The sequence below is a fragment of the Hypanus sabinus genome, chromosome 11 (genome assembly GCF_030144855.1).
Source record: "Hypanus sabinus isolate sHypSab1 chromosome 11, sHypSab1.hap1, whole genome shotgun sequence".
NCBI lineage: Eukaryota > Metazoa > Chordata > Chondrichthyes > Myliobatiformes > Dasyatidae > Hypanus > Hypanus sabinus.
This window is the reverse complement of record NC_082716.1, coordinates 26,799,621-26,819,650: the sequence shown is the minus strand read 5'-3', so window position 1 is coordinate 26,819,650 and position 20,030 is coordinate 26,799,621. Positions and strand designations below refer to the sequence as shown.

Sequence of the window (20,030 nt, the reverse complement as noted above, 5' to 3'; positions counted from 1 at the left end):
ATAAGAGGGGAATCAGAATGGGGAATTGTAAAATAGAGAAGGGGGTTGGGGAAAATTACTGGAATGTAGATCTGGGAAATGGAGGAGATGCATGTGAGGACAGCAACGATGGTAGAGAAAGTTAACCCCAATTCTTAAAGGAGGATATCTCAGATGTTCTGGAATGGAAAACCTCATCCTGAGAAATGATGCAACAGAGAAGGACAAAATGAGAAAAAGAAATAGCAATTTTACAAATGACAGGGTGGGAAGAGGTAGAGTGAAGATAGCTGTGAGAGTCAGTAGGTTAATAAAAGATATCAGCAGACAGTCTGTATCCAGAGAGATTGAAAAAAGGGAAGAGAGGTAGATCTTACAGAGATAGACCTCACAGAGATAAACATAGTAAATTTGAGAACAGTGTGGAATTTGGAGGTAAGTTGATGGCAACCTCAACATGGATTCAGGAAGCGACACCAATGCAGTTGTTATGTAGGGCAAAGAGTTGAGGTTTATCAGTGTAGGCTTGGAATATGGACTTCCCCATAGCTGCCAAAAAGGCAGACATAACTGGGGCCCATTTGGATCCTTCCAACTTGAATTTACCTTGGAACATCTAGACAGCAAAGATGTATACATCAGGATGCTCTTTATTGATTACAGCACCGCATTTAATACCATCATTCCCTCAAAACTAATCTATAAGCTCCAAAATCTTGGCCTCAATACCACATCGTGCAATTGGATCCTGGATTTCCTCACGAGACCCCAATCAGTTTGGATTGGCAGAAACATCCCCTCCACGATCTCCATCATAACAGGCTGTGTGCTTAGACCTCCGGTCTATTTGCTTTACACTTATGACTGTGTGGCTAAGCACAGCTCCAAAACCATGTTCAAGTTTGCTGATGACGCCACTGTTGTGGGCCGTGTCAAAGGTGGTGATAAATCAGCATACAAGAGGGAGATTCAAAATTTGGCTGAACGGTATTATAACAATCACCTCTCACCCAATGTCAGCAAGCTAATTGTAGGCTTCTGGAGAGGGAAACCAGAGGTCCATGAGCTAACCCTCATTGGAAAATCAAAGATGGGGTGAGTTAAAAACTTTAAACTCCTGTGTGTTACTATTTCAGAGGATCTATCCTGTACCCAGCATGTAAATGCAGTTGTGAAGAAAGCACGTCAGTGCCTCTACTTCCCTAGAAGTCTGTGGAGATTGGACATGACATCAAAAACTTTGACAAACTCTAGAAGTGTAGTGGAGAGTATATTGACTAACTGCATCGTGTCCTGGTATGGAAAGACCAATGCGTTTGAATGGAAGATCCCACAAAAGGTAGTGGATTCGGCCCAGAAAATCACAGATAAAGCCCTCCCAACCATTGCGCGCATCTACATGAAACACTGTCAGAGGAAGGCAGCATCCATCATCAGAGATCCTTACCACCCAGGCCATGTTCTTTTCTCACTGCTGCCGTCAGGTACAAGAGCATCAGGACTTACACTAGACTCAAGAAAAGTTACTACCCTACCCCTCAACCATCAGATTTTTGAAAAAAGAGGATAACTGCACTCACGCCCATCCTGATCCCATAATCAATTATCTCACTTTAAGGGCTCTTTATCTTGTTATTTCATGTTCTCTTTATTTTTTGCTATTTATTATATTTGCATTTGCACTGTTTGTTGTCTTCTGTATTCTACTTGATCTTTCATTGATCGTGTTTTAGTTACTATTCTATAGATTTGCTGAGTATGCTCATAGGGAAGTGATTCTCAGGGTGGCATATATGTACCCTGATAATAACATCTATTTTAAATTTGAATTATGGGAGGAGCTGAAAGAGAAATTGTTGAATGTAAGGGCCAGTTCCACTGGAGAAGGGTGGTGATGGAGTGGAACTGGTTAGGCTGTTGTCTAGAAAGAAGCAAAGAGCTTTAAAGCCTTCTTGATGGGTCATAAAAGCATAGAGGGACTGGATATCCATAGTGAAAATTTGGTGAGTAGGGCCAGGGAACTGAAAGTGGCGGATAGATTGAGAGCGTGTGAAGTGTCACAGGTTTCACCAGTTTAAACATCGAGTTTAAATGTTTGTTTGCATCAAACTCTCTGAAGATATTCCCAGTTAGTTTCATTCTTTACTGGACATTACAGATATCAGAAAGATATTGAAAGATTAAGTGAGTGGGAGAGAAGTTGGCATGTGGGAGAAAAGTTGTTCATTTTAGAAGGAAGTACAAAGAACAAATGGAACAAAACTGTAGAAAGCTGCAGGTAGAACTAATTAGGGAGTCCTTATAAATAAAATACAGAAAGCTAATGCACAAATGCAACTGGTAATAAGGAGAGATAATGGAATTTTAGCCCTTATTTTACACAGCCAAGACATAAAAAGTATAGACAATTCACTGCAACTGCACAAGGCCCTCATGAAATCTGTGTGAGTACCACAAATAATTTCCATAATTCCATGTGACATAATAGGAGGTCATCATGTCTGTGCTGGTTTAGCCACCCATCCACCGAATTTCCCTGTAACCTGATCCTACCAAATCACTCCAGATTTTACCACCTCTCAACCAGGAACAACTTCCAAAGACTGAAATAGATTTCTACTTCTGTTCCTACTCCTACTCCTTATTGTCTTAAGGTATAGGCTATACAGCCCCACTTGATAGTGCTCCTTCTAGCTTCCATACAAGTAGCAATCCACACCTAATCCCAGGTATCTTCTCTCTTTCTGTATGACATTTCTATATTTTACACCATATTGGCTATTTTAATCATAAATTCAGCACTTCATTTCCCAGAACCATTGCTGTGTAGAGTGAGTTTCTTTTTGATCTCACTCTCTCAAATCTCATGATATATCAAAATGAATAGGATATAAAAAAACAGGCCATTTGAACAAAGAGATGCATGGTATAGTTTATATTCCACATAAATATTCTCCCACTCTATTTACCCTTTGTGCTATCTAATCTGTATCAATAAAGAAATGTGTTCCTGCATTCAGATTGATTACTCAGTTACCTTCTGCTTTGGCAGCAATTATTTCATTAAAACTCTTACATATTTTCAAGTTTAAATTTAATTATTATTCAACCATACATGAATATAATCAAATGAAACAGAGTCCCTCCAGGGCCAAGTTGCAAAACACATTATCAACAACACATTGCACGTAGTACATAGCACATATGGTTATGATTTCAGAAAAAAATATGTAGTCACAATGAAAAATAATAATTTAGCCCAAATCCCTGAGTGGCATGACTGTAGATCATCCTGGACCAGCTTTTTCTTGCTCTGAGTGAACATGACAGGGCAGCACAGGTGGGAGGGGCCAACCCCAACACAGTACGGATTCCAACATGCCCAACAGAGGCTCCTGCTCTGCCCCACATCACTTTGGATCCCTTCCCCTGGACAGCTGCAACAGGCCTCACTGCAGCCTCGGCCTAGGCCTAGGCCTAGTGCTCGCCAAAACCAAGGTAAACCAGTGAAGCTGATTTGAGCTGTTCCATGTTACCAATGTCCAATAGGGTCTTGCAATCACAATAAAAATGACAAAGACAATCACTCACTCTGTTTGTTGGATTGTGAACCATCTTGACACAACAGTATGCAACAAAACCGGGCGACAACAGAACAACGGTACCAATAGGTCCAGCTCCATTGCTATCGAGCAACTCACTGATGGGATAGTCTTGCAGCACCTGATGCTCTTAGTATCCTGCAGTGACTTGCAATCACAAAAAAGAGATACAAGATGAACAAGTACAAATTAGATTGGACTCAGAGTGGCTGCTGTATCTAAGTGCACCACCACCTTTTCTCATTAAGCTTGAAATTTCTAATATTCACTGTTTCTATACCTGTTGGTGACACACTTTAATATTATGAACAATACTTTGCACACTTATAATCTCAACACTGCTGTTTACTTTTTCAATATTATCTCTAAAGATAGTGTCAGAAGCTTTAAAATGAAAGTCAATACTTCACATTGAGTACATTATGTGAAGAAGAAGAAAAGAAGAATTCTTAGAAGAGTTTGGCATCCTGGTCGTGTGGTGGTTAGTGTAACACAATTAAAATACAAGTAATTTGGGTTAAATTCTACTGCTGTCTGTAAGCAGGTTGTATGTTCTCCTCATGACCATGTGGGTTTCCTCTGGGTAATCTGGTTTCCTCCTGTATTCCAAGGATGTACTGTTAGTGGTTTAATTGGTCACATGGGTATAATTGGGTGGTATGGGCTCAGTGGCCTGGAAGTACCTGTTACAATGCTGTACCTCTAAATAAATAAATACATAGATAATTGATTCATGGCATCATGGTTGGCACAGAAGTGTTGTGTACAAGGGCCTTCCGACCATGATGCCAAACCAAACTAATCCCATTTGCCTGCATATACTGTGGTTCATTTCCTTTTTCTCCCCCTGCTTGTTCACATGCTGTTCAACTGTTTTTTTTTATTTAGTCATCATCATAATCATTATGTTCCATCTGTCAGGGCACTGAAAATTAAAAGTTGGAAGCCCTGTTGCAGTTGAATGGATCTATGGTTATGGCACGATAAATGAAACATGTGGAAATTTTGGAAAGGCCTCAGAGAGTATATTAACTATAGGGATAGTCGGTCATATTCCCAGGATGCAAATATCAAATACCAGGTGACATAGGTTTAGGAAAGGAGGGAAAGTTTTTAAAGCTATTTTGCAAGGTAATTTTATTTTATGTTTTTTACACAAAGAGTGGTAAATACCTGGCATGCACTGCCAATAGAACCTCCCCTGGCAGTGCACGATTGGTGTGGCACAGTAGCAAAAGTGGTTAGTGCAATGCTAACGAAACACCAGTGACCCAGGTTCAATTCCTGCCACTGTCAGTAAGGAGTTTGTACGTTCTCCCCATGGCCACATGGGTTTCCTCCAGGTACTCCAGTTTCCTCCCACATTCCAAAGGTGTATAGGTTATTAGGTTAATTGGTCACATGGCTATAATTGGGTATCACAGTCCTATTGGGCCAGAAATTGCTGTATCTCTAAATTGGTGATGGATCTGTCCAAAGCATCTCTCAGTTCTATTCAACACAAATGGATAGGGTGGTAAAGTGGGTCACAGACACAGTCTAATCCTGCACTAGTCACTTTTCATTTTTTATGCTAGTTTCACACATTTAATCTGCTGCCTGTTTTATCAGAATACTGTCAGTAACATTACAGTGTCTTATATAAATATGCATCTTGTACTTTATGTCAACCTGTTAATCTTCAGGCCATGCCACTCAGGGACTGTGCCAATATTATTTTCTGACTGTATGTGCTGGATCCTTCCTAACCAGATGTGCTTGTGTGACTATTTGCACTGTGTTTTACACCTTGGCCCCAGAGAAATGATGTTTTGATCAGCTGAATACATGTATATAGTTGAATAGCAATAACCTTGATCTTGAACATACACACAAGAAATTGTGCAGATGCTGGAATTCCGAAGCAACAGACACAAAATGCTGACATAACTGGGCAGGTCAGGCAGTATCTATGGAAATGAACAAGAAGTCAACCTTTCCTGCCAAGACCCTTCTTCAAGACTGGAAAGGAAGGGGAAGGACTCCAGTATTAAAAGGTGGGGAGAGGGGAAGTCAATAGGTCAAGCCAGGTGAGTGGGAAAGTGAAAGGATCCAGCCGCTTTCGTGCTTACCTCTGCTGTGCTTAACAGATCATTCAACCCTTTACAAGACCGAAAAGATCTGCTCCAAATTTGACATAGAAAATGAAAACGATGGGTCATGTTGCAAAAGCTAATCCACCCGAGAAGTTCCCAAGTGAGTGGCTCCAAGGTCTAGTATTGGAACCACTGCTTTGTCTAATTCACGCTGGTCGGCTAGGTTCCCAAACTTTAGGCAAGGTATTTTCAGATATCAGCAAACTAGGAGCAACAGTCTACATGGGAGCAGTTAAGCAGAGAGAATGGAAAGACCACACAAGAAACGACTTCAGAGATGAAAATAAAGTGAATGGTCTGGATAAGGCGCATGGAAACACTGCATTGAGAACGAGGCCGGGAGCGACAGGTTCCAGTCGGTAACAGGTAACTTTAGAACTGACCTGCCAGTTCAATTTGAGTTCCTCGTGTTACCTGAGAGCGCAGGGTTCTCTGGTAAGGGCACGCAAATTCCAAATAGCCAGGTAAGTGTGAGAAGCCTCCCGTATCTTTAAACAGGAAAAATGTCCTTACTGGTACATTTAGTGCGGTGTAAGTGCGCCGGTGGTCGGGAATGTACGTAGTTGCGTGTGTGTCCGTAGCAGAAAGAGACGGAGCGCCCAAAAAGGAAGAGTGTACGGAAGTGGAAGTGATGATAACCACCTTAGTGTGCGTGAAAATAAGTTGAAATAAGATCGCGCTCAATTAGAATAAAGGGGATTTTAAATTTTAATTTCTCGTGCGGTTCAGTGTTTTTGTTTTTGCCATTTTCACAAAGCCAGCGAACTGGAAACCTCGCCCGTCTGACAACTGACAAATATTCCGCAATCCTGCTATCAACTCAATCGCGTAGGACATTCGCATCGCAGCACAAATAATCCCGCCGGGGTTTCGAGGTAGTCCTCGAAACAATAACATGAATGAAATCAGAAAATGCCCCCAAGCAGGTCAGGCAACATCCTTGGAAGGAGAAACGGGGCTGACAGGTTCTGTTGACCGTAATTCAGGAGCTAATATTTCATTGCTCATTTTTTTTTGGAGATTCATTTTGCTGGCAATGTTCAAATTGTTATTCTGGCGAGAGAGATGGAAGGGGATGGCGTGGGGATTAAGATGCTTCTGTACATTGTTCCATAGTTGCACGAAACCACTGACAACAGCTCCCCTCCGACAATAAAATACTGTACATTCCAACCGAGTGTACAACTGTCCCTCCCTGATCTGATAACAATACCACTTTCTGCTTTCTCACTTACGGCAAGATGAATTATCAAACAAAAAATACAGTATAGCTAAACAAATCACTAAATTATTAATCTGACGGGAAGAGGGCGGGACAATGAGGCTGGGAGGAATAATGAATCAGTCATGACCCATGGCGGACAGACACAATGTGTCGAATGGCCTAATTCGCAGTGAAATTTACAGGATGATGTTTCCTGTTTGGCATTGCCGCCTGCAGCCCCTGCAACAGTGCCTTCTGTCATCAGCCGGGGACCACCACTCATTGACATTTGGCTCCCTTGGCCCTGGTACGTTTCCCGGTGGCGAGGAAGTGGGGGGGGGGGGGGTTCCCTGCTACCCCTGCGGCTTTCGTTGGGATTAGGCGGTCCCCGAATTTCTGTTCCTCCTCTTCAGCCATAGCCAAAAGCTGCCCCTTTCTGCCTTTCTGCCTCTGCAGGGCTCTTCTTAACTGTGACATATGTGTGTGTAATTTCTTCTAAACTGCAGGAGTAAAATGCAAGACATAATTATTTGCTATAAATTACAAAATGAATGAATAGTGCCAAAGACAAATAACCAGGTAAGAGTGCTCATATGGTCAGAAATCTGGTGGTGAAAGGAAGAGGCTGTTTTTATAATATTGAGTATGTGTCTTCAAGCTGCTCCTTGACAGTAGGAACAAGCCCTGGATGTGAGGGTTTTAATGATGAATGCCACTCGCTTGAAGGGCTGCCTCTTGAAGGTGTCATCAATATCTGCAGAAATTTGAAAGAGTGTTGGGTGACATTACAAATCTTCACAAACTCCTAATGAAACTTAGCAGCTGGTGCGCCTTCCATGAGATTTCACCAATATGTAGGAAGCAGGATGGATCCTCTGAGATGTTGACACTTTATGAAATCGAAGCTGCTCACCCTGCCGATCCCTCAATCAGGACTACTGTGTGTTTTCTCGATTTCCCCTTCCTGAAGTCCGCAATCAATTCCCTGGTTTGCTGACATTGAGCCTGAGATTCTTGTTGCAACACCACTCAACCAGCTGATCATTCTCACTCCTGTATGCTTCCTTATCCAATTCTGAGATTCTGCCAACCACAGTGGTGTCATCAGCGAATGTATAGACGGCGTGATGGATTGAGCTGTGCCTAGCCATGCTGTATGAGTGTGGAGATTGCACAGCAGTGGGCTTAGCGCGCATCCCTGAGGTGTACCTCTGCTGATTACAGTGAGGAGGAAGGTGGCATTACATAGTCTTAACATTTTATGGCGTTAACAAAGTCTGGGCAAACTGTATTCACCTGACTAAGTTTGAATTCATATAATGGAAGATTTGCTTTGGAAGGCAATCACAGAAAGTGCTGGAAATACTCAGAGGGCATGATAGGACATCAGAGGAGAATCATGTCCTGAGCCCTGGATTTGATTCTAATCTTGGGTCTTCCTGATGTTTTGATTTTTCATGGCAAATATTTCACTTGCTCAGAACTTTGAGAATCATTTCTTGTCATTTTACTTTCTCAAGTTAATTGGAAAAGAGCAAGCCAGTGGGAAAGAGTTGGTGGTTTGAGAGTGAGCAGATCATTATATATTTACAATTCTTTTCTGAAATTTTTCTACATTGTACTTCTCTAGTTTTCCATGAAACTGAATCCTGCCCATAAATTATGGTATTGTGTCTCAACCAAAGGGATTAGTTTCATTGTACATTGGTAACAGTATCAACATGGTGATAATGTTGTTAGTCATGCGTGTGGCATAGAGTTAGGTTAGTGAGCTGTGACAACACACAGGGAAGGTGTACAGTGACACCTTTCCATTAAAGATCAGATATTCAGACCCTTGGAATCTAACTTACTCATTATGAGACAGGTGGCTGCCAGTCAATGCATTAGGTCCATGCTAGTTCCAAACAGAGTGATCCCATGGGTCACATTCCCCTACTCTGTAGCTCTGCTACTTGTTCTCACTCACCAGCTTCTCCAAGGATCGTTGTCATGGTGGACAGGCTTGTGAATTCCTGCAGTCCCGAAAGTGACACCGTCTGGAGCATAGCTCCTAGTAGGGTCACCCATGGCAGTAAGGTCAAGGGGGTAGGTTCCAAACAAAGAGTGGTCCAACCAAAGCTTTAATGATGGAGCTGGAGGAAGATGATGACACATCACAATGGCAGTGAAGGCTAAGGAAGGCTGCATCAGTGAAGGGTCCCCAGTCATCTTGCATTCCATGCTACTGGACCCTGACCCTGACCTGCCAAGGACCATGTGGTGGCCGCCCATGCATCAGCCTCCCCATGTTAAACAAAGCCACACACAGGCATTCTCCATTAAGGGAATAATCCCCTGAGAGAACATCGTACTCGCCTCGAATAAACACACTACTCACCAGACCATCAATCTCCTTTGATTCATTTGCCATTAGGGGGTAACTTACCCGTTAACCCCCTGTTAAACCTACCGGCAAATCTTTGAGAAACAGCAGGATAACTGGAACAACCAGAGGAAACCCAAACAGCTGCAGGGACAATATGGAAACTGCACACAGACAGGATGCAGGGTCAGGATCAAACCCAGACCTCGGGAGTTCTGAGGCAGAAGATCCAACTGTTGTGTTGCGGAATTTAAAATCAATTGATTAAATTTTATGTTAAAAATTATAAAGGATTAAATCAGTTATTTCTTCAAGAAATTTTATGACAAGTTTGAAATTATAGTGCTGTTGATGATTACATTTTAGTGGCTGGTTTAAATGCCTTATATAATAAACCAGGACCACAGCAAAATCTTCTAAGCTGTGCTTCCAGTTGTTTTTTCTGACTGCCGGTTTTGCTATTGTCTCCAAGTAAACCAGTAGCTTTCTGCCTACAAGAGCAAGGATCCCTGACTTTGGTGGGTGAACAGATCAATAAATTGTTAACTAATATTCCAACCATTCATATGCTGATGTGCTGCAGTAGAATTTTTAAAAATAGAGCGAATAATACTGCCTGTCAATGTTTCTCACCACTCACTATTGAATGTCTTAGTGATTATCTTATGATAATGGCCACCATTAGGTGCTTCCTCACTAACAAAATTATCCTTCCTGCATCCACTCTATCAAAATCCTTGAGGTGCTCCTTTAGGTCATCCCTCAAGCTTCTTTTCTCTAGAGTAAAGAGAAAACAGTCTATTCATTCTTTTTGAATTATCTTCACTTTCCTGATATTAACCTCGTAAATCTTAGCTGCACTATCTCAGGTGCCTGTATATCTTTTCCACAATAGATTAACCACTACTGTATGCAATCATTTTTAACTGCCGTCTAACCAAAGTCTAATGCAGTCTGGCATAACCTCACCAATTTTCAATTCATTCCCTTCAGAAATATATCTCTATGTTGGGTTTGTTTTTTTTTTAGTAATCAAGCAAACCTGTGACACAACTTTTAGAGATTGGTATAGCATATCACACAAACAATAAGTGATTTTTTGAATGATCCTTCCAAAATGTATTGCCATGCATTTATCTGTGTTAAAATTAACATGCTAATTATTTGGCCATGCTGCAATTTTTTTAATGCTCCTTGTAATTTATTGCAATCTTTTTCATGAATGACTGTTCCTCACCACAAACACATTAATACCATAATAAATTTAGTAATTATGTCTTTGATTTGAGACTGTAAATCTTTCAATTATAAATTGCATACAGCTGTGATCGCAGCCTTAATCCTTGTGGAATATCTGTTTTACCTTGCTCAATGATGAATAGTTACACTTTACTCCCACTCTGCTTTCTGTCCTGAAGCCAGTTACCAACTCATTCCACTGCTTGTATCCTGCAAGTATTCTCTGATGCTTCTCTGTACGTCCACCCTGTGGACTACGTGGTAGGTTAATTGGCCATTGTAAATTGTCCCGTGATTAGGTTAGGATGAAATCGGGGTTGTTGGTGTTGCAGGGCAATGTGGGTTGAAGGGCTGGAAGGGTCTATTCCATGCTCTATCTCTAAAAAATGTTATTGGGCCTCCGTCGATGTCTACGTTTCTTGCTTCCACAGTAAAGCAGCCAACATAATCAAAGTCACCTCCCTTCCCAGGCATTCTCTTATCTTCCCCCTCCCTTTGGGTAGAAGATATAAAAGCCTGAAAGGCCAGGCACAATGATTGTTTCTACCATGGCTCCTTAGTAAAATAAGATGGACTCTTGACCTTGTTATGACCTTGACCTTATTGTAATTGTCTACCTGCTCTGAATTTCTCTGTAACTACAACACTTTATTCTGCGTTCTGTTAGAAATGTTTTTTTTTTACTATGCATTGAAACATGTGACAATAATTAACCAATTTACCAATGTAAATGATTTATTTTATCACTATCTGTAAGAGCAGAATTAAGCTATTTGGCTCACTGAGTCTGCTCCGCCATTTTATCATGGCTGATTTATTATTTTTCTCAAACCTGAAAGGTTTATGTTTTATGCCAAGGCTCTTTACATCTACCTTGCTGTGTGGGTGGAAGGGGGGATTGCGTGAGGGTCAACAGGTCACCTAACAGACATACAGTATGAGCATGAGAAAATCTGCAGATGCTAGAAATCCAAAGCAACACTCATAAAATGCTGGAGGAAGTCAGCAAGCCAGATAGCATCTATGCAGGTGATATCAATGTTTCAGGCTAAGATCCTTCATCAGTACTCATGATAGCATACCATACGGAAAATACACTAATCTGGAGGTTCTCACAATTAATTCAGAATCAGAATCAGGTTTAGTATCACTGACATGTGCTGTGAAATTTGTTGTTATGCAGCAGCAGTACATTGCCATGCATAATAATAAAAGCTGTGAATTACACGAAGTATATACGTGTCCGTATACTTTTATATAAATAGTTAAATCAGTAGTGCAAAAATAATGGGGTAGTGTTCATGGGCTCAATGTCCATTCAGAAGGGAAGAAGCTGATGTGAGCAATGAGAAGAGGGCTTGTCTTGGGTGATGGGAGTCCTTAATAATGGATGCCTCCTTTTCGAGGGATCACTCAGTGAAGGAGTCCTGGATGTTGGGGAGGTTAGTGCCCATGATGGAGCTGACTAAGTTCATAGCTTTTTGCAGCTTCTTTCCACCCTGTCCAATAACCCCTACATACCAGACATTGATGCAGCCAGTTAGAAGGCTCTCAATGGTACAACTGTAGAAATTTGTGAGTGTCTTTAGTGACATATCAAATTTCCTCAAATTTCCAATGAAATATAGCCAGTACTGTGCCTTCTGTGTAACAGCATTAATATTTTGGGCCCAGGATAGATTCAGAGATGTTGACGCCCGGGAACTTGTAATTACTCACTCTTTCCACTTCTGATCTCTCTGTGAGGACTGTTATGTGTTCCCTTGGTGCTACAGGTATGTACAGTATGTTCTCATCACTTTATTTATTTATCTTGCTTTGCACTCCCAATGCTATGATCAAAGATATTATATACATTTTTATAATTAATATCCTCTGATTTTCTAATTTTAGCTGCCCTTTGGATCCATTATGGTCTCCTTTTAAAACACAGTGACTATTGTAAACAAGTATTTAGATCAGCATATGACTCCTAACCTTCTGACTCACAAGTGAGACAGGTTTGACACCGGAAATAAACTAAAGTTATCTGCTAGTTGCAGCAATTTGTTTTTAACTAAGTGATTGATTATCATCGACAGTACGAGTATTACTAATTGCTTGTGAAAAACTTGCTAGTCGCAATAGAAATTAAAACTAATTAAAATGATTCTTGTCTGATTCCACACCAGTATGGGGCAGCATATTCCTGGTCTGCTTGCTGTGTTTAGCATATTTGTGGAACCTATCGTTGGCTTTGGAAATGGTCAGGTGACTGTGGCTTGTGACTCCATGCTTCCAAAGCATGGCGCCATTCCTCAGAAATCGTCAAGCCCTGCCATCATCACTGTGGACAAACATAAAATCAATGCTAGTGATCAAATAAAAGGTACGAAAAGTTTTAACAGCTAAACAATCCTGTCATATTTATGTTATAGCAATACATCACAAAATGCTGGAAGAAATCAAGTCAGACAGCATCCATAGAGGGGAGTAAACTGTCAATGTTTCTGGCTGGGATCCTTCATCCGAACTGTAAAGGAAAGAGGAAGAAGCCAGTGTCAGAGTCCTTCCTCTTCAGCCCTTTACCGCTTCCAACCATCCAACTATCACCTCCCAGCTTTTTACTTCAGCCCCCATCCACCCTCTTCATTTGTCACCTGCCAGCCTGTATTCCTTTCACTCCCCCCCCCATCTTATTTTGGCTTTTGACCCCTTCCTTTCCAGTTCTGATGAAAGGTCTCAGCTCAAAATATTGACTGTTGCTTCCTCCATAGATGCTGACTGACTTGCTGAGTTCCTCCTGTATTTGTTGTGTATTGATTAAGATTTACAGTATTTTCAGAATATCTTGTGTTTAAGTTCATGCTATAATTACTTTCAGGTATTCCTTTCTGTTTAAATTTATTGTTTAAAGCAAAACATGTCCAGGTGTAATTTTTTAGCTGTGCTGTAATATTCAGAATGCTGTCTATGTTTTTTAGTTTGTTTTCATACTGCTATGGGATGAGATGTACTCTGAAGATATTCTGTCCTAGAAACAGAGAACTATTTGATCAACTTGAATTATGGCTTCATTAATGCTCCTTGAGCCTAACTATGTCACAAGTGATGAACCTCATGGTGAAGTAAGTTGTAATGTAAACCATCACCCACAAGTTTCTATGACCATCTTGGTGATAATCAGCTTCATTTATGCACACCAATGAAAATGCTACAATCACTTGAGAGCAGGCTTTCAAAGATTCAAAGTGTATTTATTATCAAAGTACAATGCCTATAAAAAGTATTCACCACCCCCACCCCTTGAAAGTTTTCATATTTTATTGTTTTACAACATTGAATCACAATGGATTTAATTTGGCTTTTTTCACACTGATCACAGAAAGAGACTCTGTTGTGTCAAAGTGAAAACAGATCTGTACAAAGCAATCTAATTTAATTACTAATATAAAACACAAAATAGTTGATTGCATAAATATTCACCCCCTTTAATTCAGTATTTAGTAGATGCGCTTTTGGCAGCAATTACAGCCTTGAGTCTGTGAGGACAGATTTCTAGCAGCTTTGCACATCTGGACACAGCAATTTTTCCCCACTCTTCTTTACAAAACTGCTCAAACTCTTTCAGGTTGCATGGGGTTCATGAGTGACCTGCCCTGTTCAAATCCAGCCACAAATTCTCAATTGGATTGAGGCCTGGACTCTAAATGGTCACTCCAGGACATTAACTTTGCTGGTGTTAAGTCATTCCTGTGTATCATTGGCTTTATGCTTGGAATCATTTCTTGTTGGGAAAAATAAATCTTCTCTGAAGACACAGTTCTCTTGCAGACTGCATCAGATTTTCCTCCAGGATTTCCCTGTATTTTGCTGCATTCATTTTACCCTCTACCTTCACAAGCCTTCAAGGACCTGCTGCAGTTAAACACCCTCATAACATAATGCAGCCACTGCCATGCTTCACAGTAGGGGCGGTGTGTTTTTGATAATGTATGATATTTGGCTTATGCTTAACCTAGCATTTAGTCTGATGACCAAAAAGCTCCATTTTGGTTTCATCAGACCATAGAACTTTCTTCCAGCTGACTTCAAGAGTCTCCCACATGCCTTCTGGCAAACTTTAGCCAAGGTTTCATGTGAGTTTTTTTCAAAGTAGCTTTCTCTTTGCCACTCTCACATAAAGCTGCAACTGGTGAAGCATCCGGGCAGCAGTTGTATGCGCAGTCTCTCCCATCTCAGCCACTGAAGCTTGTGTAAGTCCTTCAGAGTTATCATGGGTGTTTTGGTGGCCTCCCTCACCAGTCCCCTTCTTGCACGGTCACTCAGTTTTTGAGGACAGCCTGCTCTAGGCAGATCTACAGTTGTGCTATATTCTTTCCACTTCTTGATGATTGACTTAACTGTATTCCAAGGGATATTCAGTGACTTGGAATTTTCTTGTATCCATTTCCTGACTTGTGCTTTTCAACAACCTTTTCGCGGAGTTGCTTGGAGTGTTCTTTTGTTTTCATGGTGTAGTTTTTGCCAGGATACTGACCCACAAGCAGTTAGACCTTCCAGATACAGGTGTATTTTTACTACAATCAATTGAAACAATTTGACTACACACAGGTCTCCAAAAACAGATCTCCATTTAACTGATTATGTGACTTCTAAAACCAATTGGCTGCGCAGTGATGATTTGGTGTGTCATATTAAAGTGGGGTGAATATTTATGCAATTTATGCAAAAAATATTGTTGCAATATTTATGCAAACAAAAAATAATTTTGTTTTATATTTGTAATCAATTTAGATCATTTTGTGGAGATTTGTTTTCACCTTGATATGAAAGAGTCTTTTTCTGTTGATCAGAGTCAAAAAAGCCAAACTATAAACACAGTGATTCAATGTTGGAAAACAATAAAACATGAAAACTTCCAGAGGGGTGGTGAATACCTTTTATTGGCACTGTATGTATGCAGTACACAACCCTGAAATTTGTCTTCCCCACAGACAGTCAGAAAACAAAGAACCATGGAACCTACCCATTTAAAGAAAAAGATCAAACATCAAATCCCCTCCCCAAGTGCAACAAAATCACCCAAACAGTAACAAAAAAAGGGTGAAAACACAGAAAATAAACACAAACTCAAAAGGCATATTTCAGTACAGTTCAGCTTGGCATTCCTTACCTGCAGGCCACTCTGATTCAAAAATCGCCCGAGTAGTAACAAGAAAGTGTGACCAGACCAAGAAGTAGAACTAAACACATCATAAGCTTGAGTTAGAGTGCATATCTAGAATCTGCATCAATTCAACCTTGCTCCAGGACCATCCACCGATGGCACCAAGGGAGAAAGAGGTCATTCGAATGCAAGGACCTTCCCCTAAGAACAGCATGTGAGAGAAAGCGAGAAACCGCCACCTTCTCCAGTAGCAGCGAATGAGAGACTGGTAGATGGTGCTGAACACTCGCTCGCCTTCCACAGCCTTCTCTGATGATTTTGATCTTCCTCAATACTTTAATCAGTGAGATTGGCAAGAGGTGGAATTGATCATGGGCTCGCGCCCCATCTTCTGGCTTCCTGGCCTCCATGCTGCACACTTTGGTTGTAGCCTTGTGAAACATTCTCGGAGAGAGCACAGCACCAGATCGATCACCCAATTGGCCAGAATGTAAATTACAGGCTCTAATAATAGCAGAACCATATCTGAAATAAAAAGAAGATATAAAAGAAGTGAAGAGAATTTCTCCGTGACCCATCTTGAGGATCTCGCCTTTGGCAGTGTAGTTTGCTGGTGTCATCTTCCTGCCTTCTCCTCTTAACATTTGGTGCCTAGACTAATTCTCAACAGTTTTAATTCAGAATCTGAATTAGGTTTATTATCACTGGCATGTATTTTGAAATTTGTTAACAGCAGTAGTTCAATGCAATACATAATACTGAAGGAAAAATAATAATAAATAAATAAGTAACTCAATTACAGTATAGGTATATTGAATAGATAAAAATAGTGCAAAAATAGAAATAATATATGTTAAAAAAGCGAAGTAGTGTTCAGTGGGCCAATGTCCATTTAGGAATCGGATGGCAGAGGGGAAGAAGCTGTTCCTGAATCGCTGAGTGTGTGCCTTCAAGCTTCTGTACCCCCTACCTGATGGTAACAGTGAGAAAAGGGCATGCCCTGGGTGTTGGGGTCCTTAATAATGTATGCTGCCTTTCTGAGACATCATTCCCTAAAGATGTCCTGGGTACTTTGTAGGCTAGTACGCATGATGGAGCTAACTAAATTTAAGACCCACTGCAGCTTCTTTCAGTCCCGTGCAGTAGCCCCTCCCCCCATACCAGACAGTGATGCAGCCTGTCAGAATACTCTCCACAGTGCATCTATAGAAGTTTCTGAGTGTATTTGTTGACACGCCAAATCTCTTCAAACTCCTAATGAAGTATAGTCACTGTCCTGCCTTCTTTATAGCTGCATCGATATGTTGGGACCAGGTTAGATTCTCAGAGATCTTGATACCCAGGAAGTTGAACCTGCTCATTCTCTCCACTTCTGATCCCTCTATGAGGATTGGTATGTACTCCTTCGTCTTACCCTTTCTGAAGTCCACAATCAGTTCTTTCATCTTACTGACGTTGAGTGCAAGATTGTTGCTGCGACACCACTCCATTAGTTGGTATATCTAGCTGTATGTCCTTTCATCTCCATCTGAGATTCTGCCAAAAATGGTTGTATCATTCGCAAATTTATAGATGGTATTTAAGCTATGCCTAGGCACACAGTCAACTAACTTCTCTACGAAGTCTGAAGAAGGGAACATTCGACTAAAGTCTTGAAGAAATAAAATTAATTGTTGTGGGGAAGATAGTTATTTTTGATTGTGATTGGGATTTCACTGACACTCTACTCTGACCACCTCCAAAGTAATTCAGTCATTAAAGGTATCATAGTTTTTAGGTTAGTTAATTACATTGTCATAAACAATGGGTTGAATGAGCACAGGGTTGCATAGACATTAATGACGCAAATTTGACAATGAAGTATTGCAAATGTGAATGGATTTTATTTAGAAAAATAAAACTCATCCCATGGATTTTTATATTCCATTTTGCTTTCCTTGACATTCAAAAGCTGATGTGACAGGCTTATTTCAGCTTTTGAACTGGTCACCTGTGAAAGCCTGGGATGAACCTCTCACTGATTTTCCCGTCCACTCGACAGGAAGTTGCCTGGCGTCCTTCTCGTCACTCTTGGTCAGCTACTGAATATTGTAGTGGTGACTGCTTGTTTGTGGACTATTTGCTTCCCTATCTCAAACTGTTTTCCCTTGCTTTCAGTTACCCTCACCGTGAGGCAGTCTGGAACTTCACTCCAAGGATTTTTTATACAAGTACGCAATGCTGCTGACCTGAATGCTGGACCTCTTGGGAACTTCACTTTGATTGATGATCGGAACTCCCAGCTCTTGACTTGTGGGGGTGTGAAAGTGTGTATGCCATCTTGTGAATTTTAAGACTGGTACAAAGTTACTAGACCAGGAAATGTTTTTTTTATTCATAATCGACTGTTGGACATAAACTTCCTGTTGCTGGTGGGATTTGAACACGTTCCTCCAGGTCATTGTCTTTAGTTTGCTAATTCAGTCCTTAACCTCCATGCAACCATTCAAATTGTAGTGGAGATCATCATATGATAATCAAATAGATCATGATTAGATTAGAGACAGTCTGATGAGGCAAGTAAAGAAGTAAAAAGGCAACAAGTTCATTCACATACCTCTTAAAGAAAGTACTGTGTTTTTGAAATTTTTGATTTACTCAGAGTAGAGCAATCTCTAGATGTCTTAGTCCTTCCCGACAAATTTGTGTTCTCCAATTTTTTTTGCACTAATTTTCCCTTTTTTCTGGTGTAAGATTCCTTTAATAATATCAATGAGCGCATAACAAGTAACATTTGGCTATCAAAATTTTTTACCCCCATTCGAACCAAAAATGTCAGTTCTGACTTGCAAAACAACTAGCTTTTATGAAACACTTTGCCCAGAAACTGTGGCATTAAATGGGCAATTCTTAAACTGCATTTTTTTCATATTTCAAGACCTGGGTATCCTTGGCAAAGCTAGCATTCAATTGTCCTTGAATTAAATGATTTGCAAGTCCATTTTAAAGGACATTTATGAATGAACACATCTGTGATTCTGGAGTTACATCTAAGCCCAGACTGGTTGAGGATGGCTAATTTCCTGCCCTGAAGGTCATTGGGTTTCTACAGCAATCTGATAATTTGATGTTCATCATCACAGTCCACAAAATTGTTAACTGGATTTAACTTTCAGGTCTATCATGATGTGAATTGAACTTCGGGAGCCAGAGTCACTATTACAGTAATTTAACTCACAAACGCAAGAAAATCTGCAGATACTGGAAATCCAAGACAACACACACAAAATGCTGGAGGAACTCAGCAGGTCAGGCAGCATCTATGGAGAGGTATAAATAGTCCTGATGAAAGGTTTCAGCTTGAAGCTACCTGAAGCTCCATTGATGCTACCTGACCTGCTGAGTTCCTCCAACATTTTGTGTGTGTTGCCATAGTAATTTAACTGCTGTGCCAACATGGAGATTTTGCATCTCTTAAACCTTTAAATATACAGTATCTTTTCAAGAGTTCCTTCATAAAGGTCAGGATCACAGTCATGGACACTCACCTGAGGCTAGGACCTTTACGTGTCTGTTGATGATCTTTGGCTCCTTACTGCTGCATTAGGGAAGTCACGCAAACTTCCGTCCACAAGGTGATTTTATCTACTTCCTCTTCAGTCTGCAGGACTATGTAGAAGGGGAATGATCAATTGCCTGCATTGGCTTCCCTACACTTTGGCAATCAGGCTTATTCCCTCATTGAGACATCCCTAGCTGTTGTCCTGTAGTGTTTACATGATGCCCATCCTGACCCCTACTACTGTCTGGGTGGAATTTTCCCATTCTCCCTGTGTCTGCTTTGGTTTTCTTCGAATGCCCTTGGAGAGTTTTTCTCGCTTCCCAATGATATATAGGTTGGTAGGTTGATTGGCCATAGTTAATTGCTCCTCGTGTGGATGGGAGGGTTGGGGGAGGGAAAAAGATTAGATCAGGATTTGTGTGAATGTGTGATGGTTGCCATGAACTGGGTGGGCCAAAAGGCCTGTTTTCATGATGGACTACTTTATGACCATACCTCGAAGCTGTCTCCAGCAGTCATCTCTTTCATGAACCTGCCCAAGTCCAACTCCCACTAAACCTTTGGAGAACTCTTCTCCATACCTCTCCCACAACTTCCCATCCCTAACACTCTCACCAAACCCACTGCTCTGACCATCAGCAGCACTTGTTTCTAGTGAGAGAGCACTGCCTGCAGAGATTGCATCTGCTGTTTAATATTGGGACATTAGATCAGCAGGGAACTATGCTGGTATCAGAACACTGGAAAGCCTAACAGCACTGTCCTGAAGACTGCAACTGGAGTTGTCATTTTTGTGCAGCAGTAGGAGTCTCACAG

At 40.9% G+C, this 20,030-nt stretch overlaps 1 protein-coding gene across 4 annotated transcripts in view; it reads left to right on the top strand.

The window, feature by feature from the left end:
• LOC132401780 (ferric-chelate reductase 1-like) overlaps positions 1 to 20,030 on the top strand; it is an 88,406-nt gene that overhangs the window by 6,660 nt on the left and 61,716 nt on the right. For 2 of the 4 annotated variants that reach the window (XM_059983982.1, XM_059983979.1), the window contains exons 1-3: positions 6,058 to 6,180; positions 12,696 to 12,892; positions 17,831 to 17,979. In XM_059983982.1, coding sequence (XP_059839965.1) covers positions 12,697 to 12,892; positions 17,831 to 17,979 — 345 coding nt within the window. In that variant the 5' untranslated portion in view covers positions 6,058 to 6,180; position 12,696. Of the gene's footprint in view, positions 1 to 6,057; positions 6,181 to 8,404; positions 12,300 to 12,695; positions 12,893 to 17,830; positions 17,980 to 20,030 lie in introns of those variants that run through there. The other 2 variants (XM_059983980.1, XM_059983981.1) reach the window with 2 other exon arrangements.